General features: G+C 51.2%; 9 protein-coding genes across 9 annotated transcripts; 3 read left to right on the forward strand and 6 right to left on the reverse strand.

Annotated features, from left to right (window-relative positions):
* Nucleotides 1-460: 460 nt before the first annotated feature.
* On the reverse strand, nucleotides 461-2,514 carry N7510_009980 (GMC family oxidoreductase; the record flags this gene model as incomplete). The annotated part of the gene is made up of 5 exons (XM_056981905.1): nucleotides 461-510; nucleotides 564-1,065; nucleotides 1,131-2,010; nucleotides 2,063-2,092; nucleotides 2,150-2,514. The coding sequence occupies 5 exons, from the start codon at nucleotides 2,512-2,514 to the stop codon at nucleotides 461-463; spliced, it is 1,827 nt and encodes a 608-aa protein (XP_056829741.1).
* A 795-nt stretch (nucleotides 2,515-3,309) lies between these two features.
* On the reverse strand, nucleotides 3,310-11,486 carry N7510_009981 (type I polyketide synthase; the record flags this gene model as incomplete). Its single annotated transcript, XM_056981906.1, has 14 exons — nucleotides 3,310-4,194; nucleotides 4,248-4,725; nucleotides 4,791-5,128; nucleotides 5,186-5,260; nucleotides 5,307-5,588; nucleotides 5,638-6,581; nucleotides 6,638-6,734; nucleotides 6,792-8,929; nucleotides 8,982-9,431; nucleotides 9,494-9,932; nucleotides 9,981-10,093; nucleotides 10,148-10,271; nucleotides 10,327-10,840; nucleotides 10,897-11,486. 14 exons carry the CDS (start codon nucleotides 11,484-11,486, stop codon nucleotides 3,310-3,312), a joined length of 7,467 nt encoding a protein of 2,488 aa, XP_056829742.1.
* A 603-nt stretch (nucleotides 11,487-12,089) lies between these two features.
* N7510_009982 (mannoprotein) lies at nucleotides 12,090-12,798 on the forward strand (the record flags this gene model as incomplete). Its single annotated transcript, XM_056981907.1, has 2 exons — nucleotides 12,090-12,554; nucleotides 12,610-12,798. 2 exons carry the CDS (start codon nucleotides 12,090-12,092, stop codon nucleotides 12,796-12,798), a joined length of 654 nt encoding a protein of 217 aa, XP_056829743.1.
* A 220-nt stretch (nucleotides 12,799-13,018) lies between these two features.
* On the reverse strand, nucleotides 13,019-14,033 carry N7510_009983 (oxidoreductase, short-chain dehydrogenase/reductase family; the record flags this gene model as incomplete). Its single annotated transcript, XM_056981908.1, has 2 exons — nucleotides 13,019-13,878; nucleotides 13,958-14,033. The coding sequence occupies 2 exons, from the start codon at nucleotides 14,031-14,033 to the stop codon at nucleotides 13,019-13,021; spliced, it is 936 nt and encodes a 311-aa protein (XP_056829744.1).
* Nucleotides 14,034-14,669: 636 nt separating this feature from the next.
* Nucleotides 14,670-16,372, reverse strand: N7510_009984 (cytosine permease; the record flags this gene model as incomplete). Its single annotated transcript, XM_056981909.1, has 3 exons — nucleotides 14,670-15,772; nucleotides 15,834-16,050; nucleotides 16,109-16,372. The coding sequence occupies 3 exons, from the start codon at nucleotides 16,370-16,372 to the stop codon at nucleotides 14,670-14,672; spliced, it is 1,584 nt and encodes a 527-aa protein (XP_056829745.1).
* Nucleotides 16,373-16,833: 461 nt separating this feature from the next.
* On the forward strand, nucleotides 16,834-17,162 carry N7510_009985 (uncharacterized protein; the record flags this gene model as incomplete). Its single annotated transcript, XM_056981910.1, has 2 exons — nucleotides 16,834-16,871; nucleotides 16,961-17,162. 2 exons carry the CDS (start codon nucleotides 16,834-16,836, stop codon nucleotides 17,160-17,162), a joined length of 240 nt encoding a protein of 79 aa, XP_056829746.1.
* A 522-nt stretch (nucleotides 17,163-17,684) lies between these two features.
* N7510_009986 (nitronate monooxygenase) lies at nucleotides 17,685-18,907 on the reverse strand (the record flags this gene model as incomplete). The annotated part of the gene is made up of 3 exons (XM_056981911.1): nucleotides 17,685-17,975; nucleotides 18,031-18,532; nucleotides 18,603-18,907. 3 exons carry the CDS (start codon nucleotides 18,905-18,907, stop codon nucleotides 17,685-17,687), a joined length of 1,098 nt encoding a protein of 365 aa, XP_056829747.1.
* Nucleotides 18,908-19,927: 1,020 nt separating this feature from the next.
* Nucleotides 19,928-21,421, forward strand: N7510_009987 (folic acid synthesis protein; the record flags this gene model as incomplete). Its single annotated transcript, XM_056981912.1, has 3 exons — nucleotides 19,928-20,122; nucleotides 20,173-20,381; nucleotides 20,440-21,421. 3 exons carry the CDS (start codon nucleotides 19,928-19,930, stop codon nucleotides 21,419-21,421), a joined length of 1,386 nt encoding a protein of 461 aa, XP_056829748.1.
* A 713-nt stretch (nucleotides 21,422-22,134) lies between these two features.
* On the reverse strand, nucleotides 22,135-23,879 carry N7510_009988 (ADP-ribosylation factor GTPase-activating protein; the record flags this gene model as incomplete). Its single annotated transcript, XM_056981913.1, has 5 exons — nucleotides 22,135-22,163; nucleotides 22,219-22,536; nucleotides 22,594-23,553; nucleotides 23,607-23,742; nucleotides 23,814-23,879. The coding sequence occupies 5 exons, from the start codon at nucleotides 23,877-23,879 to the stop codon at nucleotides 22,135-22,137; spliced, it is 1,509 nt and encodes a 502-aa protein (XP_056829749.1).
* Between the last annotated feature and the right edge of the window lie 107 nt (nucleotides 23,880-23,986).

The following is a 23,986-nucleotide window of genomic DNA, read 5'->3' on the forward strand; positions in this document are numbered from 1 at the left end:
GTTGGGGGATGAGTGAGAGTGTTGCTAAATTTCTGGATTTCTTTCAAACGCGATTGTGGATTTCTTTCATCGGCCGTGGCGCAGCTGTGGCTGGAGAGGTTGGTCACGTGGTCACCTCGTGTCTTCTCCGGAGTACCAAGCCATGACCAACATAAGTTCAGTTTGTGGAGATATCCTCGCTTTGGTTAAAACACAATCTGAGCCTCCTCTTCCCAGACCTCAGGGCTTAGTGATGGGGATCTACCCCTTATAGAGACCAGCAATAGTCTTCATCTAAACTGAAAGACTTCTCGGTACAACCTATTATCCGGTGTATCACCGTATTTCTCTTATCTTTTTTCGGACAGTGGGCCTTGCAAACGCCCTATCTAGACTTCTGATTTCCATTCAGACGCTTTTACTAGAGAACATAACAATGAAATTAAAGAGCTGTGATCTTTCACCTGCTTCGAATTCTCTGTCACTTGGAGCTCTGAATGATCGCAGCTGATATCTTTTCCGCAAGCATATCTATTCATGAGATTAGAATGATTGGGCTAGGCACTAGAGGAAAATATACTTACAAACTGTTGACTGCGGGTGACCCGGAGGAAGAAGTGGAAATGCGCTAGCATCAACGACACGTAGACCTTGCACGCCGTATACCCGAGCCTGGGAGTCAACAACGGCCATTTTATCATCCGAAGTCCCCATCTTGCAAGTGCAAGCAGCGTGCCACAAAGGCATCACATTGTTTTGAATAAATTCAAGGATGTCGGCATCATTCTTGACTTGTTTACCGGGGTAGTATTCCTCGCCAATCACCACCGGTGCCATGGCTTCACTTTCGAAAGCTTGGCGGATTCTTTTGAACGTCAAAATGGCGACTTCTTTGTCAGCAGGATTATCAAGCCAGTTTGGATTAACAACTGGAAGGTTTGAAACATCGGCAGACTGTAAGCTGACGTTGCCTCGAGATAGAGGAGCAACAAGAACACCGAGGATTGAGGCGTACTGATAACCATCCTTAGGCTGGTCTTCTAGGAGATTTGAGACGTTGCCAATGTATCCCGCGCCTGATATGTACTACGGAGCATTCCATTAGCAAGTGCACTAACTCATATGTCTCAGATACTTCCATTCATTATTACCTCTGCTTCGGGCCAGTCAGCGGGAAACTGAGCCAACGTTTCCTGTGATGTCTGCGAGAACTGAAATCGCAGAGATTTGGGAATCTTCTCCCAGGCAAGGTAATCAGAAACCGGATTAGTCAATGGGCCGACCCTCTCTAACAATCCGTCGATGATTTTGCTAGCCGAGTAAAGAAAGTTGTCGGCAAATTTAGTGAATGTGTCAACTTGGACTCGATATGTGAGAGCAAAAAAAGGATGGTCCCACATGTTCTGGCCAACACCAGGTCTGTCAGAGACGACATCAATCCCATGCTCTCGTAATACATCAGAGGAGCCCACACCGGAAACCATCAGAAGCTGTGGTGACTGAAAAGCTCCAGCGGATATGATGATTTCTTTGGACGCAGAAATTGTGATAGTATTTCCGAAGATACCAGCCACTTTCACACCAGTCGCTTTTTTGTTGTCATTAAAAACGATTTTCTTCGCAAGTGTCTGGGTATAAATTGTCAGAGTGGATGACTTGATGTTGGAGAGGAATGAAGCGTCAGAGCTGCTCCGAAGCTCAGTGAGAGGATCAATTGTCGAAGAACAATATTGTGCTCCCATCAACGAGCCCGAGTTAAAATCCTGCCTCTCCTCAATACCAATTGCCTCCATGCCGAGCTTCATCCAGGATGAAAATGGCATGGCATAGTTCGCATATGATACATGTAAAGGCCCGCCGTGCTCATCAAATGCTTCTTTGTCATACGCAGCAGTCGCGTTGTATGCGCGACTATCGCAATTAGGAGGTGTAAATTGAACGCTCTGTTTGTAAAAGGGGAGCACGTTATCAAAGGTATAACTGCTATCGTTGGCTGCATTGGCCCATTGTTGCATGGAGTCGCGCGTTGGTCTGCGCCAATAAAAATTAGCTTTTGTATTGAATAAACTATTGAGGTCTGCACCGTTGATATATCATAAAGTTTAGCGCAGATCTACTCAAATGTTAGAGCTTTAGCAAGTTGTGATCTCTTTCAGCATATATCACTTACGACCCTCCGAGACATTTTCCACGGGCATAATGTATTGGCCGCCCATTTGCTCCTGGCTGACCCTTCACCACGAATCCCCAATCTGTAGCAGACTGTGTATCGGGGTCTGAGCCGACGGGGAGGATATCGGCGGCCGGAATAGCATTGAAAGATTCAATTTCGTAATTACCTCCGGCTTCGATTAGACCAACTTCAAAACCATTTTGGGCGAGCCGAGTCGCCACAACACTTCCCCCCGTTCCACCTCCCACCACCACATAGTCAAATGTCGCGTCGTAAAGAGGGCGGCCTAGGGTTAAGAAGCCGCGAACCTGGATGACGGTGGTCTGAAGCGCAAGAGACACGAAAATCGCTTGACGTAGCATTTCCAGCAATTTTTCTTCTGCATAATAAATGAAGGAAATGGTTACCATTTGTTTATAATATTTTCCTTGGCCCGAGCGGTCAAGGGTGAAAGTTGAATTGGAATGCTAGATTCTTTAAGACATACGATTGACAGGCTGAGGGACGTTCCAAACTGGATATCCCTGGATAATGAGGAAACCACTCACATGACGTATAATATAAATAGGTTTCGTATGCTTCTTGCAAAGAAGCTGGGATATGAATAATGAATAAACTATGGTGGTTGCAAGGAACGCCAAGTCACCATGGGTGAATTTCGACCCCCGTAGGATTGATCGAACCAGTTTGTGGCTCGCATGAGCATCGAGATAACAGGCCATAATATGTATATCAAGATAACATCGTCAAATCAAAATTGACTCGGTTTCATGATAGTAGATTCCTCCATGGGGCAGTAGGGGGCCTCGACAGAATCATCACCAAGACTGGTGACGCGCAAACGGTGGCGTATTAAGTACTTCTATTGCTACTATAATAACTCTGCCAAAAAATGGTGCATGGCGAGGATAACTGAAACCTATCTAATCCTTACAGAAAAGAACACGCTGAATATAAAATAGCTTTCTTTTATGCACTTGCATAATCACGCAGCGTTAAGGAAACTAAATTTAATGGTATTCTGAAGATGATCAGAAGAAAAAAAGCAAATAAAAAAACGAAACATGGGTTGCATTTTCCGGGCGATGAGATTAGATCATACAAAAGGACAACAATATGGCTAAGCTTAGAGACGCACCTCAAGAAAGGCGCGACAACTACTTCTTCGTGTACTTGGAGCGTAGGGTTGCGATAATCAATTCACCCAATCCTTCGATGGTGGCTGCCTTGGTTATCGCAGTCAGTGACAGGTCCAAATCAAGAAAACGGCGAGACCAGTTTCGGATCTCAACCGTCATAAGAGAATCGATATGCATGGTAGCCACCTGGGCATAGTCCTGCCCACGGGCAAAGATCGAATATTTCTGGATAGTCTGCACAATATCGACTACCGTTTTTTTCTTCCAGGACGGATCGCTCAAGATCTCAGGCTCTTTCTCAAGTGTGGAGAGCATATATCGAAAATTTGGGGCGTCTTTGAACGTGTCGCGAGATGATTCGTGTTTGAAGTCCAGATTTGCATAAGCACGGAAACGGGCATCTTGCCCCCACAGAGGACGAACTGAGGGATCGGCAAGAGACTTTGTGCTACTCATACCAACAATCAGATTGTTTGATATACGCAGCGATCTCGAGGACTTGAAAGATTGCTTGAAGTCTCCACAGAATATGGCAACCTCAAATGCATCCAGAACTTCCTGCTCGTTTAACAATCTCACTGATGCTGAGAGCATTCGCTCTCGAAGCTTGACGTCCTGTGTCGCTAGGAATCCCACATCGTTGACTCCTCCTAGGTTCACGACAGAGGCTGGGAGCCCCTTTTCTAGCCGATACTGGGCGAATGAAGACACGAAGGTGTTTGCTGCTGAGTAGTTGACTTGGCCAGCATTGCCCATAACTCCGGTTATGGAACCACAGACGACGAAGAATTGGAGTTTGGCCCCTCGACCATCTAGCGCATTATGGAGATTCCAGGTTCCCGCTACCTTGGCGGCAATCGTGTCCTGCCAGTTCTTGTGGCTCATTTCCGGGATAAATTGGTCCTTCGCTGGTCAGTATTACTATTTCCAGTCAGATGTGGCAGTATCATACTTACCCGAACTATCATAGAGAGCTGAAGGACACCCCCAATTGGGCATGGACAAGCGTGCATGGCAGTTTGGACTTCTTCCAGAATTGTCACATCACCCTTTATCATGGACACTGTACAGCCTTGTAACTCGAGCTCACGAAGAAACGACTGATCCTGACTGGTGCTTCCAGCAGACCTGGAGAAGAAAACCAGGTTTCGAGCACCTCGATCAACCATCCAAGTTGCTATTGACCGCCCAATACCCCCTAGACCACCAACAAGAAAATAGCATAGATCGGATGAGAACCTCGAACTGCGCCGCGATTTGGCAATAAAGGCTCGCTCCGAGGCTTCTGGCATCTTCATGACGATTTTGCCCATATGAAGTCCTTGTTGAAGGTAGCGGAACGCCTCGTGCGTGTCGGTGTTTGATATCAATTTTAAGGGATGTATGGGAGAGATCTTCCTTTCCTCGTACAATTCCACCAGTTGGCGGACAAGTCTTGTGAGAAGTTAGTCACATATTGAACATTGCTCGCGGTTGGCGGAAGGCTTGATCTTGAATACCTTGTACGAAGCTCTGGCTTTTCCGCAAGCCGAATGAGATCAACCCCAAAGAATGCGCGGTTGCCTCCAAATGCCTCTAAATCCAAGGTACCATGTTCTAGAAAGTCTCGCTTTCCGATTTCAATCATTTTGCCAAACTCTGCAACGCATTTCCACGACGCATGAAGAAGCTCTCCAGCGAGAGAATTTATCACAATATCGACACCTTGAGCATTAGTCTCGTGCATTAGCTTGGGAAGGAAGGATGTGTCACGAGAGCTGAAAATATGGTTGCGAGGAATCCCAAAACGTTCTATCAAAAACTGTGCCTTTTCCTCGCTTCCTACAGTTGCGTAGACCTATGAACAACGCAGAGCTTAGTGATTTAGCCTCCAATAATTGCAGCTATTTCTTACCTTTGCTCCAATCATCTGGCAAATTTGCATCGCAGCAAGGCCAACCCCTCCACAGGCCGCGTGGATTAAAACAGACTAGATATGTCAGAATTCCACCATCGCTATAAGGTGTCTGGCGTACCTGTCCCTTCTCTAGCCTCCCAATGTCCAGGAGACAATAGAGCGCCGTGGCAAAAGCCACTGGCATCCCTGCGGAATCTTCCAGCGACATAGACGGCGGCAAGTGGGTGCATAGATTCGCAGACAGCACCATACGAGTGCGGAACAGCCCGAAGTGTATTATCATTACTCGGTCACCTGGCCGGAATTGATTTACACCAGGGCCACATCTTTGCACAATTCCACTGGCCTCCATTCCTAATTGATCCTTACTTGCCATGACACCCAATGCGATCATAACATCCTATAATATTCAGCATTACCCGGTCAGAGGTGGAGTGTCAAGGGCTTACCCGAAAGTTGAGTCCGACAAATTTAATCTCAACTTCAACCTCTCCTACCCCAGGTGGGTCAACTTCATCTTGTACCCAAAAAAGTGAGTCCAGGCTGCCATAAGAGCCAATTTCCAGCTTTGCGGGTGCTTCGAGCTCTGGGGCATGGAGCAATCTGTCTGCAAGAGATTTCCACTGCATTCGGGGAATGTAAACACACCCATCGTGGAGTGCGAATTCATAGTCTGCATCGAGCAACCCCGATTGATCCGTTCTCCTGAAGAATTTCGCCGACACTTTCAATAGGGCTTCTACCGCAACCCTATCGAAGATGTCGATCTGCAAAGTTCCGAATTGCATTTCTTGTTCCTGCCGTGCTGTCCGGGAAACCCCCATCACGAGCGCAAAGTCTGGATTGGCGCAATTCAACTCAACCGAATTCGTGACCCAGAGGACCTGGGCGGAAGTGTTTATAAGCTTCTGGAATTTTGCCCAGTTCTGATCACTGATATTGGAAAAGAATGGGCCATCCAAGTCAAGAAACGAGATCACCCGTTGTTTGTGGGGTATTTCTTCTCCTATAGTGCAGCGCTTGACGGTGTGACCGCTCTGGATGAAATATTCTTCAACCTTGCATAACCATGAATGGCGGGGTGTTTCACTGGGGTATAGAAAGTAAACGGTGTCGTCGTGCAGATGGTCCTCGCGTGGAATGCGTGAAATCAAGTTGCGATTTAAATGGTACGGTGGTTTGCCGTCATAAGAATGCCCTTCGACTCCGTAGAAGCCAGCCTGTTGAAGTTCCCTGCTCCATGTTTCGACTGACATGTACTTGCTGTCGACGTCTATCTCAAGCTCATCGAAGGATTGAGAAGATAATGGGTTCTTGAAGGATGTTAATACATTTTCTTCGTCCATATCGCCAGTGTGATTGCTTACCATTAGATGGTTCACCACCGGAAGTCCTGGAGCGCGTTAACAGAATCCACCCCAAAGGCACTTGGCACTAAGGTCGGCTTACCAGGGCAGTATTCACGAAGTAAAAGTCGCCCACCAGGAGCCAGAAGTTTTCCAATGTTCTTTAGGGCTGCTCCTAGAGTAGACGTCCGAGAACCAAGCTTTGTGATGTAGTTGTCAGTCATTACCTTTATACTAAGAAAATAAGTTTCACTCACATTTGATGCAATAACCAGGTCGTAGAGACCTTGATGGAAGCCCTGTTGAGATGGATCTTCGTTGACATCGAGTGTTCTGAACTCGACCTGTTTGTAATCCTGGAGTCGGTTTTTGATAGCGTCATTAATGTGAAGTGTCTCTGTGCACGTATACTGAGAGCAGAGCGTCAGTCCATCTGAAGTCAGATGTTGCAGAACAAAGGAAGAAAAAGATCCTCGTTCTCCACCAATTTCGAGAATGCGGAGTTTCGGGTTGCTGTGGCGAAGAAAAGAGAACCAATCCGATAGATCACTCTGAGATGAGATCCAGTCGTCAAGCTTCTGAAGCAAGTCACCCGTTCCAAAGAAATCAGGCGATCCTTTACAAGCAGCTGTCTTCACCTTCACTGTCAGGTGGCTGAGTTCAGAGAGAAAATCCAGTTTCTTAGCCTTAAGCTGCTCGTCCAGCATGTTGCGTTGTAGCTGTAGGCTTTCGCTGTCCATTTGAGCCCATGCTTGTGCTTCCGGAATTGCCGAGATGCCCCTTTGCCTCATTATCTGGATTTGCGCCTGCAGCCATCTCTTGTAGCTTCGGATATGTTCGGAACATGGCTTCACATCAACAATATTTTGATGCACGAGAATCATCGATAGCACGGAAGCTCTGGCCAACAATCCAGCTGTGTCTTCCTTATTTCTCGACATGGGTAGTTGAAGGTGGCCAGGAAGTAAATCAAGATCTGGCTGCCATTCTACTTCCGACAGCAGAGGAATTCCAGAGGCCTCGTTTGCTTTTTTTTGATCCAATTGGGCTAGGGTCGCCCCACGCATTGAGAGCACCATACTGTCGCCGGACATCAACGTAACACTGCCCTGTCCGTATGTTCCCGTAGAGCTGCTCCCAGACACCTGAACCTTCATCAAATCCTTATTTTGACCAAGACAGATTTCTTCAATGAACATGGGGATGTATAGTTTGGTCAGGTGCACAGCCCTTCCCTTACAGGCTGCCACACTAAATAGTTGCAGACACTGGTCAATGGAAGTAGGATGAAGGGCATGGCTGTTTTCACTTCTACCAAAGCTTCCACGAATCGTGGCACTAGCCGTGAAGCTGATCGGATCTGCAGTGATATCCTCCAATCCTTGGAATTGCGGACCATATTGCAGTCCGATCTTCGCCAACATTTTATACCAGAATTGTGAAGAGACTGGCTTTGCAAACTGCTGCGGGACCGTTGCAGGCCATGTCAACTCTTCGACACCTGCCACCGCTTTGCCAACTGTATGCTTGGTCCACTCATTTCCATCGTAAGACGAAATAGTAAACTCGTACCATTTGGAATCAAGCCGATCACTTATCCGTGTGGGCCTCAGTGTAGTGACAATCTCCACAGTATCCCTCTCAGACGTCGGCAAGACGAGCGGAACCTTCATGTGTAGATTGCGAATTGTGCACTCTTGCGTGTTGAATAGTTGGCGCATCGCTTCATTGACCATCGCGATATATCCCGCACAGGGAAATACGATCTCTCCCAAGACCTGGTGGTCATTAAGCCAAGATACGTTCCTTGGGCTTAAAAGAATTCGCCACGCCGGCTCGATATCACTGGCTTCCAACATACGGGAGCCCAACAGTTCATGATGAGGATGCTTGCGGAATCTCCAGTTGCGACTGAGACGGCTCTCTTGCCAGTCAATGCTTTGTCTTTCCCAGGGATAGGCGGGGAGATCCGCAAGAACCTTTCCTAGTCGATATATTGATGCGAAGGCAACAGGATATCCATGGGAATATATTTCCCCCACTGCTTTCAAAAGGCAATGTGTTTGGTTTGCATTTTTGAGTAGTGTGGGGGTATAATAGCTCTGAACTGAATGAGAAGTCAGAATCTGACGAAGGGGCCCAGAAAGAGTAGAGTGAGGCCCGATTTCCACGAAAAGAGTTGCTCGATCTGTCTGTTGATCAAGTAGAGTCTGAACGGCTCTGCAGAAAAGAACCGGTGACTCTAGGTTCTTCCGCCAGTAGGAAGCATCCAGTTGAACCGGACTCGAAACTATTGACCCTGTGACAGTAGAGTAGAGAGGAAGCATCATGTCACTGTGAGCAATGTGCGGGGCAATAGCACGCTCGAAATTTGCACCCGCATGCTTCATGTCAGCTGTATTCTGGTTAGTATCGAGAAGAAAATGATGATCGGCGGAATAACAGACGGGAATGATAAGCAACTTCGACAGGCAGGTACCGAATGAATGTCTGTGGCCTCTCTTCAAGGAGGCGATCGATCACGGTCACCAATTTTGACTTGTCACCTGAGATGTTAACGCTCTGAGGGCTGTTCTCGCATGCAATGACTACACCCTCGATTAAAAATTGGCTCACAATCTCCTTTCCAAGACCGACCACAGCCATCCCTCCACAGTGTGAAGTGAACTCGGCACAACGCCCTCGGAAGTGTGCAATAATGATGGCGCTACGCATTGAGATTGCTTTTGCTGAATATGCAGCAATGACCTCGCCGCTAGAGTATCCAACCAATGTTGACGGGTGAATACCCCAGGTAGCCAACAGATTCACCAGAGCAATTTGGATAGCAGCACACAAAGTCTGAGAGTATTCTGTCTTGTCAACGGAACTGGAGTTCTCTGATTTTCGAAGCTCCGCTATGTGGTACGACGTCAGTTATCTAAAGCTTCATACTTGTTGGATGGGGGCTGTGCTGTACCTTCAATGCTCCATGCGGGTGGAGACTCAATTTCTTGCAAAATCTGATCCATAACATGGATATCATGGTGAAAGGTTGCAAAACTGTTCATCAGATCCCTCCCCATACCCGCCCACTGGGCCCCTTGTCCAGTGAATGCGAATACCACCGACGAATTCGTGGTAATGGTCTGGGCATTTGACTGGATATCAGATAGGTTGCCCTTACCATCACATATTAAGTATGCTCGATGTGAGAGATGATCACGGCGGGTCCCAAGGGTGTATGCAACATCTTGTACCGTATGTGGATTTTTTTCTACATACTCTTGGACTTCCGTGAGTCGCGACATCAGCGCCGTTTTGCTATGAGCCGAAACAGCGAGAATATGAGAGCTTAATGGCACTCCAAACTCCTTTCTATGCGAATGCTGAGCGGCGGTGGATGAGTCCAAGATGGCCTGTATATCTGTTTTAGTCTAGGCAAAATTCAAGACAAGCATACTAACATGGGCGTTGCTCCCTCCAATACCAAAGCAATTTACGCTCACGCGTTCCATGCGATCGCGAGGCCAGAGAGTGGGCTCAACAGGGACCCGAAGACCACCATTTTCGAATGGAACTAAGCGAAAAAGTTAAGATTCCAGTCAAATGATAAAAGACAATACATTCTTACTTTTTGGATTGGGGCGCGTGAAATGCATGTTGGGGGGGATTATACGATGTTCCAAGGCTAACACAGCCTTGATGATCGCCGTCAACCCCGACGCACCTTCACCATGCCCAACATTCGATTTGACCTATAGATACATTAGCAATAATTACTAATTGCCGACAGAAGCAGTTTCTACGTACAGATCCGATGCAGATGCCCTTTTTGCCAAAGACTCGAGCAATTGCTGTTGTCTCCACGAGATCGCCGACTTTGGTTCCGGTTCCATGACACTCAACAAAGGCTGTCTGTGACATGTCATGGATATGGGCTCTTGAATAGGCCTCTCGCATAAGGCGCTCTTGACTGTCTACATCTGGCGCAAAGATTTTCGCTGTTCTTCCGTCGTAATTGGCGGCCGTGGCGCGGATGATGGCGCGAATGTTATCGCCATCTGCCATTGCTTGGTCCAAAGGCTTGATCAGGATAGCATTAACTGCTTCTCCACGGCCGTAGCCATCTGCATTTGCATCAAATGCTTTGCAGTAACCGTCCGGAGAGAGGACCATATTTTCGGACATAGTCACGCTCATAGAAGGGGTCAATAGCATGTTAGTTCCAGCCACAATTGCTGAGGTACAGCTCCCATTGTAGAGAGCCTGACAAGCTTCATGCAATGCCATTAGCGACGAGGAACACGCAGTGAGAACGGTGGCACTAAGATGTTATCCCAATTTTAATAACCATTCTGTCTTGTGGTCGCGAAAACATACCTGGGTCCTTTCAAGTCGAACTCGTAGGAAACACGATTTGACAATGCAAACCCTCCATTTGCAAATGTATGCGCACGTGAAATGTACTGTGTCTCTTTGGCTGTCAGTTCATGCCAGTCTTCTCCGAAAACCCCCACATAGCAACCAATCTTTTTCCCTCGCCACTGGGTTTGTCCAGCATTCTCCATACACTCCCAAACAACCTCCATCAGCGACATTTGTTGAGGATCGAGGTCACCTGTTGTGAATCCAGGTACCGGAGGAAAGAAGGACTTGTCGGACTTTTGTATGAAATCGTCATTGAGAAAGTATCCGCGCCGAGTCCTCACTGACTGGGGTTTTTCAGGGTGATAGAAGGAGTCAATGTTGTACCGGCTCTTAGGGACTTCCGATGAACAGTCGCGTTTACTGATGAGAAGCTCCCAGAATTCGTTGGCTGTCCGAACATCCCCGGGAAGTCGCATCGCCATCCCGACAATAGCGACTGGTGGAACAGCCGGTGATTGAGTAGTGCCATCATGACCACATTTCGGGGCGCTGAATCCTATGCCCGGCTCAGGATTGGCGTTTTCCATTCCATTATCCTTCATTGAGATTTGTATTAGTATTTCCTTTTAATAAGAGTGAACAACCTACCGCTGAGTGACCTGAATACCTGGACCCCTGTGACTTTGTTGAGCCAACCATTCTGGCTTCACAAGGTCCCCTTAAGCCCTGCTGTGAGAATTGAAATTTCGGGAGATTTCAGAGCTGTGATAAAAATGACAATTGAAGGATTGGCTTGAATAAACCTGGTTGTGAAGTGCGAATCTGAGAACGAGTTACATCACTTGGCACAGAGCCTATGCCGAACCTTTCAATAGGACATGCAAGGTGCAAGCCTATCGAGCGCATCGACTCGTATTACGCTGGTATATAGCCCCATATTTCATATGATAGAGCATAGTGATATATGACGTTTAATACTGTAAAGATACTTAGATCCTCACTGGAATCTGGTGGCTTGCGATCTTCGGCATGCCCCCACTAAAAGTGCGTAATTGGGGCCTGTATATCCTATAATTTTCAACCCCTACATAGCTCAGCTCAAATATTTGAGCTGTGATACCTCAAATGAATTGCAAGGTAGCTTTGCAATTCCATAATCTTTTTGAACTGGGATTATCAAAACCGTATACAGAATGTTTTGCCAAATGTATCGAGTATTTAAACTTCCGGTTCTCTCCCATGTAGGGCATCTTCCATTTCTTTCACTTGCCTTCAATCCTCAGATTATTGGCATCTCAAAGCTCTTTTCCACAATCATCTATCTGCCCATGATGCTGCTGAACAAAATCAACTTTCTCCTTGTGAGCGCCCTTGGTGCCGCCTCGTGCGTGTCCGCCGCAGCGAATGTTGCCCAAGGCATTAGCGACATGAACAATATGGGCGAGAAGATTGGTGCCGCGAAAAGATCATTGGACAACTACAGCGGAGGCATCCCGGCCGCCCTTGGGGTTGCCAGATCTCTCATAGTCGCACAAACCTCCGCTCGAACTGCCCGCGAAAACCTAGCGGGTGATGACAAGATGACACCTGAAGAAGGGTCGCGCTACGCCGAATCCTACTATCAAATGTCCCCCATACTGCTTGGTGCCATTCAGTCAGCCCAAGAAAAGGTATGTTTTTTTTATCACTCATTGAACGGATAATGCTTACTCCCTGTTCGTACAGGCTCCTCTATTCAAGAAATCGGGATTGGGCCCTGAAGCTAGAACATACTTGAATAACTTGCACGCCGAAAAGAGACTGTTCGAGAATCAGGCCAAGGCTACGCTCCCAGATGAGACGTTCCGCAAGATCCAGCCTTCCTCAGACAGAATCAGCAAGGCATTTGATGACGCCGATCGTGCATTCCAGTGATCGACATTCACTGGCCCGGTAGTTTGGGTTGTTTCAGCATTATCGAATGGTGATACAAGGGGAGAAGTAAGGGATCCGTTTCGGTGTTCAGTGGAATTAATCTTAATGCGACCAAAATACTCCGATAGTTGAAATCAAGCTATTCTCCAATATTCACATTTCCCAACCATATAAACACAGAATAAATAAATCCCATTATCTTACATCCATTCCCTCCAACTCAAAATGCTTTCAGCACCTCCTCCGTCCAATCCCACAACCTCTCTGCCAACTTCTCATCCCTCGCCTTCCCCCCAAGCCGCTTCTGCGCGTTCTTCCCAACCGGCAAATAGTACTCCCCATTAACAATGCTCCCCTTCTCCGCCGTCGCCGCCCAAACCTGATTATATGCACCCTCCTGCAGCCCCAAAACCATCCACGGGGCAAGAAGAGTCGTCGCATGAACAAGAAGCTTATCCTTCAGCGCCAGATTACCCGTCAGCCCCGTCGCCACCACGCCCGGGTGAACCGACACAGACGTGATACCGGGGTATCGCCCCGCCAGCTGCCGCGCATAAAGCAGATTCGCCAGCTTGCTCTGTCCATACCGTCTCCACGGCCCGCCGAAGGCAAATTCCTGTTCCGTGCGCACCGACTCGAAGTCGATCCCCTTGCCCGGGTGCAAGGCGTGGCCTTCCGATGTGAGCAGGACAATACGCGCGTCGCCCCCAGATTCGAGGGCTGTTGTTTCAAGCAGCGGGAGGAGTTTGCGGATCAGCAGCGCGTGCCCGAGATGGTTCGTGCCGAATTGTACTTCGTACCCGTCCACCGTGCGCCCCGGTGCGAGGGCCATGATGCCTGCGTTGCATATGAGGATGTCGAGGCGGGGTGTGGTGGCGAGGAATTTCTCGGATGCTTCTTTGACGTCGCGCAGCGACGAGAGATCGCATGATACGAAGGAGACGGAGGTCGTTGAGCCGCTGTCTTTGATGGCTTGGATGATTTTCTCGCCGTTTTTGGCATTGCGCCCGCTGAGGTAGATGTGTGAGGGGTTGTGTTTTGCGAGGTGGAGGGCGGATTCGGCGCCGAGGCCACCGGTTCCTATCGTTGTCACAAAGATGTTAATACAAATAGAGATGAGATAGAAGGTTTGATTCCAATGATCGTGATCTGTACGAACCTCCTGTGATGAAGATGGACTTTCCCGTTAGGTCTGGGATGTCGGTGTCCGGGTTATACTTCAGCTTGCCAGGCATGTTTGGCGTTGGGTCAATTAATAATTAAGCTTTTGGTAGGGCGGCAGGGTCTGCGTCTGCAGGACAGGGATCTTAATGCGGGTTGTTGTTGTAAGTTGTAAACCCGACTGGATCTCCTCACTGGTTATAACAGCCGAGAGATAGGCGTCTCTTATATATTCACCCTGTACTCCCTATCTCCCTGCAGAGAAAGTTTGTTGCGTTAGACATTCTTCCGTCGGGGTGACTTTTGCCCGGCGCCCCCCGACTAACGTGTACCACATGCGAGCTGGCTCCATATTGACCATGGCGCCTCAGAGGAGCGAATGGAAGGCCCTCAATTCGGTGATCTGCAATATTTGGATGGAGTTATGTTCGGATATAAGCAGGGTTGATGACCACACCTGGCGGCCTAGACATTGAGTACGTAGACTCGATCCCCCGAAGACGCCTCGGAATACGCAGAAAGAAAATGACCCGGGTAGAAAACAAGTGTTGCGCAACCATTAAATAAAGTTGTACAGAGATCCATTCCAAACCATCCAATTTATTATTTAGATAGGCACCATCGTGCACAGACAAGTGAATGCCTAATGCAACCCATTTTAGAAAAACGATGATCTCCAGATACAACCAATATATACACTTCCCAGAAAATCACCTCCCGAAATACCGAATCTCAAGCGGGCGCATCAAGCAATACGACGTAAACGAGAAGGCGAAGCCCAGCTCAAAGCCGACATCCCCACCAAAGGGCAAAGCACCCGCATGTTTGGCAATCGGGCCAATCCACCACGTCTGACTCATCCCCGTCACCATACCGGCAACACCAAACCCGAACGCCAGCGTCGCCGCGATGCCCAGGGGCAGCTTGTGGCGCTTGTCGTACTGCTCGGGGCGATAGCCGCCGAAGCCGCGGCGGAAGACGAAGTGGTCGGCGATAGCAATGCCCGAGTAGATGGCCAGCCAGTAGGCGATCAGGTTCATGAAGTTCTCGAGGACGATCTCGAAGTGGCTGTAGCCCGGAATGGCGATTGCGAGGGACACGCACGAGGCGAGGAAGGTCCAGATGAAGCGGGGCACGCGCTGCGTGTAGCGGCTCAGGACTTGCAGGGTGAGGGAGACGGAGTAGATGTTCGGGCAGTTGTTGGCGATGATGGAAAGGGCGAGGATCACGAGGCAGAATTTGCCGAAGCCGCCGAGGGGCTCGAGGACTGCGCCGAGGAGGCCGCCGTTGCCAGACGTCTGGTATCCGACGTAATACTTGTTGTGTTGATCGTTCAGCGACGTAGAGGTGTAGACGGCGATGCCCAGGAACTGGGTGAAGAGCAGTGGGACGATCAGACCGAGCCAGGTCGCCGCGAAGACCATGCGGCGGCTGCGGTTTGCGGGCTGGTACACGGTGTAATCGGCAGCGTAGCTCGTCCAGCCTGTCGCGAAACCGTACACCGTCGAACCGAAGGATAGGCAGTTTCCCAGTTCGGACTTGCCGACGCCCATGGGCAGATTGACCCAGTCCCCGGAGTGAGCGTAGGTGCCCAGGACGATAATGAACACAATGGTGGTCGGAATCCAGCTCCAGAATTCATACATGTGGACCACCTTGTACCCGGAGAAGGTGATGAAGAGCGTGCAGAAAGTGATGATGAGGATGCCGGCGTAACCGGGGACGTTGGTGTTGACCGCGTTGAGGAGCTGGGCGCCGACGATGGCGTTGGCAGCGGACCAGCCGACACAGGCCAGGACGTTGAGGATGGCAACTAGAGGAGTTGGTTAGAATCGCGCGTGGAATCCTGCACCGGGAAATCGTGTATCACGTACTGCCTTTCACGGCCCACCATCCAAACCAGAAACGCGACAGCACCATCTGGCGCAAGCCGAACGCGGGACCGAAGCACGAGAAGAAGCACACGGTCAGGACGCCGAGGAGGTTAAAGAAGAGGCAGACGAGCATCGCGTCGGCAAACCCCAACTCAAACAGCGAATTGCCCAGAACGCCAATGGCGAACGAGCTCACGACCATGTTGGCAGCCAGCCACTAGAACCCGGGGAGTCAGATTTCTTTCGATCAACCAACATTGCGACGAAGAATATACCATGCTGCCAATATTCAAGTAGGAGGTATCCGTGCGCTCGTTCTCGGGGACGCGCTCGATGCCACGCTGCTCGACATGAAACCGCCCTGCGACGCGCTGGATGCGCGCGTACCACGAGTTGCCGTACTCAAAGCTTTCGCCCGGCACGGCACCATCGCTGGCACGGTCGTTCACCTCATTGCTGAGGTTGGAGTCGACGGGGGAATTGTCCACCTGCGTGGCTTTCTCGAGGTCCTCGTCCTTGCCGCGGAAGAACTGGGCCATAATGGGCAGGAAATGAGTGAGGACTCGAGTAGCTCCTCAGACCAGGTGGGAAGGGTGTTGGAATGGCAAGGGGATTAGGGAAGGGATGGAAGGAAAGAACGGAACATTTTTTCCTTTTTTTTCTCGTTGAAAGTCTGGAAGCGATGGAGTTTTTGTATTCTTCCGGCCCCACACGGCGACCCGGTGGCAACGGGTGTCGCGTGGCCAATGAGTGTCGCGTCACGCTTATCAGGGGAATCGTGTCTTGATAAGCGATATTACCTTGCGCAGGGCCCATGCACCCCTATCTCTGCCCATCATTCGACCGGGGCGCTATCCTTTCCTGCCGTCCCCTCGCCGTGAGACGGCATCCGCCGATATGCGGGGGCGTATGACTGTGTCGATTTGGTGATGATTCGGGTGGTGTTCGACCGATATGCTGATTGGGGGAGCCGGAACAGATCGATCGATGCATGGCTGACATGGCTACGCAGATGCGGGGATGCCTCTGCCGTTTGGAGTAAATGGTGCCTATGTGATGAATAATCGGGAAAGTCATGGCCATGCGATGCATGCTCTACGCAGGGATCTATCTCCTCGACTCTCTAGATCCAGAAGCAGATCGACAAGTATCGTAGTCTCCCACGTGGGAAGTCCATACCTCACCTTCGCGAACTCGGCCCGAGATCTAAACTCGGCAGACCTAGGCACACAGTACATGAACCAGAACGGCAACTCCATGCGGCTCCTCTCCGTGCAGATAGCGGAGATCACCGTGCGAACCACGATTGGCGCAATCCCTCTCGGTTGAATCCCGTCTGACAACAACCAGCGTCAGCCCTAGGATGATTGAGTGCTTGCGATTGGTCAGACGAGAATGGGTAGGATCTAGATCTCATCGGTAGTTCGTGGCTGTTATGATTACTCTGGTCATTATTGGGTTCATTGACATAGTTGCGTTGCTGATATGATATTATGACCATGTTCTTCGGAGATACTCGGTCTCTCACGACTGGGCATGCGACGTGAAGGCGCGTCTGGTCGATGGCGAAGGATAGGGGATCGTTCGAGGCTGAGAGACAATGGCTGATTGTCCCATGGTAAGCCTGCATAGACCCCTGCCGAGGTAAGTATCTATGAAGAAGATCAAGTGCAAAAACATTCCGCAAGTTAAGCTCGGGAGCCAAGCCTTGCTTACTCGACCCCTGGGGTACAGCCCCCCATCGAGAACTGTCTCACAAAAAGCACTCTGTACCCAAGAACATCAATGTCTCATTTCGACTATTTAACGCTGGATATGATGATCATATAACACAAATGGAACCCAATTTATTTACAGCTTGGCAAGCATCTGGTTGCCCTTCTTCAGCAGCGCCGCCGCATCGCCGACCAACTCGTCCACGATCGCCTTGGCGGACTTCTTCTCGTTGACGACAGCAGCCACCTTGCCCATCAGGAAGGGACGCGCGTTGTCCATGGTGTCGTCGTCGACGTCGTCGGGCAAGTTCTCCATGTCGTACTCGACGGGGATGACGCCCTTGGCGGTGAGCTTCTTGATCTCGTCCGCGCGGTTCTCCTCCCAGTTCATGATGTAGTCGTTCTTGCGGACGCGAAGGGGACGGCCCTATTACGGTTAGAATTTTTTTTTCGGGGTAGGGTGTATGGGGAGAGAAGCTTACAGTGAAGATGATGGTCCGGACGTTATCCTCGAAACCGGCAGTCCGGACAGCCTCCTGGTGGGCCTTCGGGGCGCCGGCCTCGTCGGCCAGAATGAAACGGGTACCGATCCACACGGCGGAAGCGCCCAACATCAGAGCCGCGGCAACCGAGTTACCGTTGAACAGACCACCGGCCGCGATCACCTGCACGGGCCCGCCGGTCAGAGGGCTCTTGCGGCCCTGGACTAGCTTCGCCACGGTAGGGATGAGGACAGTGGTGGGGACGTCACCCGTGTGGCCACCACCCTCACCACCCTGAGCGCAGATGATGTCGACACCGGCATCGAGGGCCTTGGCGACGTGCTTGGGGTGGCCGATCATGTTCATGACCAGGATGCCGGCGCCGTGCAGCTTCTCGACGACAGGCTTGGGGGGGACACCGACGGCGGAGACAAAGAGGCGGGCGCCGCTGCTAATGATGATGTCGACGAGTTCGCCGAGCTTGCCCTTGGTGTAGTCGTAGCTAAAGGCCGAAAGTGTTAGTGTTGTAGTTCAGTAGTACGAGGCAGGGGATGGTATAGGGGAATACTCACTTGGTCTTGCGGGCGCTGCCACCAACCTGGGGCAGCAACAGGTCAACACCGAACGGGGCGTTCTTGTCGTTCAGGAAGCTCTTCAGCTCGGCGATCTGTTCCCGCAGCATGTCGGGGGTGTAGCCGACGCCACCGATGACGCCCAGGCCACCAGCGTTGGTGACGGCAGCGGCCAGCTTGGGGCCAGCCGCCACGTTCATACCTGCCAGCAGGACGGGGTGGTTGATCTTGAGCAGATCGGTGATGGGAGTGCGGATTTGCTCTGTGGGCGCGGCATGATTAGTGAACAAGTCGCCGAATCGCATGTCACATGTGACGAGGGAGTAGAGGGAATCATCAGGAAGTATGGGAAACACATACGAGGAGACGCCATGGTTGATATGGAGATGCACAACACTTGGGGTGATGGGAAGAAGAAAAAGAAGAAGAATCTGGGGGAAGTCAGGAGCAGAAGAACAGATGGGCGCTATAAGGACCTGGGGAAAGCCGAGGAGGCACTCCAGACCGTCTGAGCCGAGGCTTTATGGAGCTGACTCAGCCGGCGGGGTTGCCATGTTGCCTGCAGCGCAACAGCCACCTCCGTGCGAGGGTCAAGCCACTTTACACTTAAGACAGTTATGCGGATGAGCGTCAATGTCAACTAAATACCTGCGATTGATCGCGTGCCATGATGGCTGGGGAATACAATTACATTTTCCCGGAGCGCCCTAAAGAGATCCCATTCGATGCGGATATCACTGGGACCGGGGTAAGCGTTCTGAGCCACAGCATTTGCACCTGCTCTATTAAGGCATCAAGGCAGCCACATCAGCTGACTGCGTGTGACGGGTCTTGTTGCGGGCTGCTTGCGTCCATCTGCTCCTGGTGATCTCGCGTCTAACATGGGCTCTCTAGCTGCCCGAGGCCCATTTACCGGTGTCCGTGGTGTATCTTGTTCAGGTCCGTTCTCGGCTCTGCCATTGCCGGCTCATCCGCACGTGTGGGTGCGAAATATCCGATCTTCATCATTATTGTGTGCCAAGCGGCAGGTCCCCCCGATTGCCGAGAGCGGGAGACGCGACTCTAACTGACAGATTGTATAGATCGAGCAAGTGGTCTCTGTTGAGCTCCAGTAGGTGTTCCTCCATGTTCGTAAATGTCTTATCGGGCTTTTTATCTGTCCCACTTTTTGATCTGTTTTTTTTTTTATCTTATTTTCTCCGACTAAACGTCAACTAGAATCATTCTCCACGGCCATTGAACCATCCGCTCGAAATGGCCGGTCGAGCGCAGTGTGCTTGAATGCGAGCAGATTCGCGAGAAATTTCTCCATTGCGTCTAGCAAAATGCAATCCGTACAGGGTCTGCACCGGGCCTTCATTGCGTTGGGAAGCAATGTCGGAGACCGGGTGGAGATGATCGAAAAGGCCTGTCTGGAGATGGACCGAGCTGGTATCAAAGTCAAACGGACCAGCTCGCTGTTCGAGACGACTCCCATGTACGTCCTTGACCAGGGCACTTTTATGAATGGAGTCTGCGAGGTATGTGTAGCTGCCGGTATGTTCGGTACCATGCTGACCGACGCGGTCAGGTTGAAACCAGTCTCGCGCCACTGGACCTTCTCGATACGCTCCAGTCCATCGAGATTGCCCTGGGACGAAAGAAATTAATCGACAAGGGGCCTCGGTCAATTGACCTGGACATCCTCCTGTACGGCCAAGAGGTGTTTACTCATGAGCGCCTCAACATCCCACACAGCCTGATGCTCGAGCGGGACTTTGTTCTCCGACCTCTATGCCAGTATGCATCTCCCCGGGCCTCGTCTGCATCCCAATGCCAGCCTCTAACCAAATAACAGACTAATCCCCAACAACCGCCCACCCACACCCCAAAAGAACTCACAGACATACGCCTCCTACCTGCGAGCCCTACCACCACCATCCCCAACCCCACAGTCCACAACCCCAATCTCCCCCCAATTCCCATCCCTGCACTCCACAGACCCTAACCGCCCCACCCACATAATGGCCATCCTCAACCTAACGCCAGACTCCTTCTCCGACGGCGGGTTACACAACACCAAAAGCCTCGCCGAGCTCACAGCCACAGTCCGCGCCTTCATCGCCAACGGCGCCACAATTATCGACATAGGCGGCGAAAGCACCCGCCCCGGGTCTGCTCCCATCGGCGCAGACGAGGAAATCGCCCGCGTCGTCCCCGTAATCACACACATCCGGTCCTCGATGCCGGAAGCGGCACATATCGCCATCAGCATCGACACCTACCGCGCACGAGTTGCCGAAGCGGCTTGTGCCGCTGGGGCAGACATCATCAACGACGTCTCGGCGGGTCTTCTTGACAAGGACATGCTGTCTACCATTGCGCGGACAGGGAAGACCGCGATTCTGATGCATATGCGTGGCACGCCGCAAACAATGACAAAGCTACACGACTACCCTGGCGGCGTCATTCCAGACGTAGCAGCCGAGCTCCGTGCCCGTCTCGCCGCAGCAGAGGAAGCCGGAATTCGGCGCTGGCGAATCATTCTCGATCCCGGCCTCGGGTTCGCGAAGAACCAGCCGCAAGACCTGGCGATTCTGCGGGATTTGGCTTCGCTCCGCACGGCAGACGGGTTGGATACCCTGCCGTGGTTGATGGGGCCCAGTCGGAAACGGTTTATCGGGCATATCACCGGTGTGCAGACGCCCCGTGAACGGGTCTGGGGGACGGCGGCGACGGTTACGGCGAGTGTGGCTGGTGGGGCGGATATTGTGCGCGTGCATGATGTTCTAGAGATGGGGCACGTTGCTAAGGTTGCGGATGCGATTTATCGAGTTTAGATTAGGGGTTTCTATACAGAGTGTACTTTAGGAGTTTGGTGGGTTCCCTGTATGTACTTGGAGGTGCACTTCTGATGCGAGGGGAGGAGGGAGATATATATATCCGAGTCAGGCAGTAGTCAAAAACGACACGCACTATATACTGCTACTTTACTAAAACGTCCGAATGACAGCTCAAACCACGTCGAATGGCTCCAGAACTACAGTTTACTTTTGAACATAGGATACCCAGGATCAGGACGTGGATCAAGATATCAATTTAATTCATAGTTTTCTCTTCCAATAATAACTATCCATTGAACTCACAACCCACGAAAAAAGAAAACAGAAACAAAAGAAAGCGAAAAAAAGAAAGATCAATGCCCATCAACATCAACATAAAAACATCTGGTCTTTGAAGAGTGCAAAAAAAGTCGGGGCGGGAAGGCAGGGCAGGAGAAAATGCGACGAACATACGCCAGGCTGCAAGTTCAAAAACCAAGTGTGTCTCTCTCTCCGCCATCAGCCAGTCGTCTCTCCTCGCTTCATCGGAGAACCACGGTATGGAGATAGCTAGATAGGACTGGACGAGCAAGGCGAGAGCAGAGAGGGCAGAGAGGGCGAGACTGGGGATACAAATGTACGTCACGCACGCACGCTTCAGCAGGCGAATGCTGTGGTTTGCTATGTTGCTCAACGTGACAAGACGAGGCAAGAAATGACACGCAGCATATTTAGCTGTTCAGGTAGCTGCGAATAGCGCCTGGAATTTTCCAGTTAGAAAACAACCTATAAGGCCACGGGAAAGAAAGACTCACCTTGTAATTTGGTAGCCCCCTCACCAACCAGATGCGACAGATTCTCCAGATCATCACCGGCCGTGATCCCAAATCGGCGCACAAAGTCCTTAGCCGCCGTCTCCAGGTCTCCGTAACCATCGTCCAGCGTGGGGAGCTCGTCCTCGGGCCGGCCGAAGTAGCTGTTGCTGGAGATGGAGGTTGCGCCATCGAATTGACGCAGACGCTCCTTGGCCTCGGACTGGGCGTTGGGGTCATATCGTTCGCGGCCGAAGTACTCGTCCGAGGAGATGCCCTTCTGGGTTCCGAAGCGGGTTTTGGTTTGGGTGAGTTCTTCCTCTGTGGCGTGTATTAGTATACGTGTGTGAGCGTTAAGGGGATATAGGGTGAAAATACCATCGGCAGGACTACGGACAGGTCCAACAGAGCCAAATCCAGGCTTCTTCGGAGCCGGAGGGGCAGCGGGGCGCGACACTTGGCCGAAGCCAAGTCGACCGATGCCCATGCCCAGCCGTTCGACGTCGCTCGAGTTCCGCTCGTGCGACTTGCCTGCCCTGCTCGGGCTGATCGGGGTAGGCGATGTGATCGTAGTAGTCGAAGACGCAGCGGCCGTCACCTTGGCATCCTGCTCAGCCTGCTCGGCCTCGGGATCATAGCCAAGCTTCGCAATCCGCTCGGCCTCCTCCTTAGCCTTGCGCTCAGCTTCGTCGAAATCAATTGTATCTGCAGAAACCACCTTCTTGGCTCCAAGCTTGGGCGCCTTCTTAGCGCCCAGAACGCTGCCCTTCTTCGCTCCACCCGCAGCCGGCTTCCGCGTAGCCGCACTAGCACGAACAGCGGCCGGTGCGGGAGATGTAGGCTTTTCTTCCGAGGCAGACAGGGGAGACTTGGAACGTGATCCGTTGGCATTGGTGCCCGCGTTCAGGAAGGGCGAGGCAGTTCGGCTCACGACGGGTGGCGTTCCGGTTCGAGAAGGCGGGTTGCTGGGCCGCTTGATCGATGGCTTGTCCCACGAAGAAAAGAAGTCGTCATCTGGGTCACCGGCGGGAGTGTTGGCGCCGTCGGACGGCACGTCGACAAGGAGATCGGTGATGACCACTTCCTCCGGATATCTGTTCTGCGTGTCAACAACCAACCCTTTTTCTTTCTTGGGACGCGGAATCTCCACTGACTGTTGCGCATCCATCGCCGCCCGCCGTTTCAGCTCCTCCTTATACTTGACGGCGGCATTGCACGTGTATTTGACCTTGGTATCCTTGCTGGCCAGCGCAGCAGACCCGCCGTGCGATTGGAAGTACTTGGTCGCGGACTCATTCCCGCCGACTTTCATTACCCGCAGCTGTTCCCATTGCCACTCTGCAAACATTTAGTCAGTCTCTGGCATGTCAACCCACTGGGAGGGGACGTACGGTCGAGGTTTGTGGAGCGAACAAAGGAGATGTGGACACCGAGGTTACGGTGGTGGGCTGAGCAATCCAGACACAGATAGATGCCGAACGGAACAGACGACCAGGTTGGGTTCTTGGAGCCGCAGTCGAAGCAGATCTGCGAGTGACCGAACTCGATTAGCCAACATGTCTCTCACGGGGGTGGGAGGAGGGGTGGGATGTGCGCACCTTGTTTGCGGGCTTTAGCTTAAGCTTCTCAAAAATCTTTTGAGACTGCGCCTTGGTGGCACTCATCTTGGGGGCTATGGCAGAGCCAATGGACAGGAGGGAAGATAAGGTGAAAGTAAAAAAGGGAGGTGAGAGGACAAGGTCGTAGCGAAGAGAGACAAAAAGATGCGGGA

The sequence above is a fragment of the Penicillium lagena genome, assembly GCF_028827675.1.
Source record: "Penicillium lagena strain IBT 129212 chromosome Unknown utg000007l_segment0_segment0, whole genome shotgun sequence".
Classification (NCBI taxonomy): domain Eukaryota; kingdom Fungi; phylum Ascomycota; class Eurotiomycetes; order Eurotiales; family Aspergillaceae; genus Penicillium; species Penicillium lagena.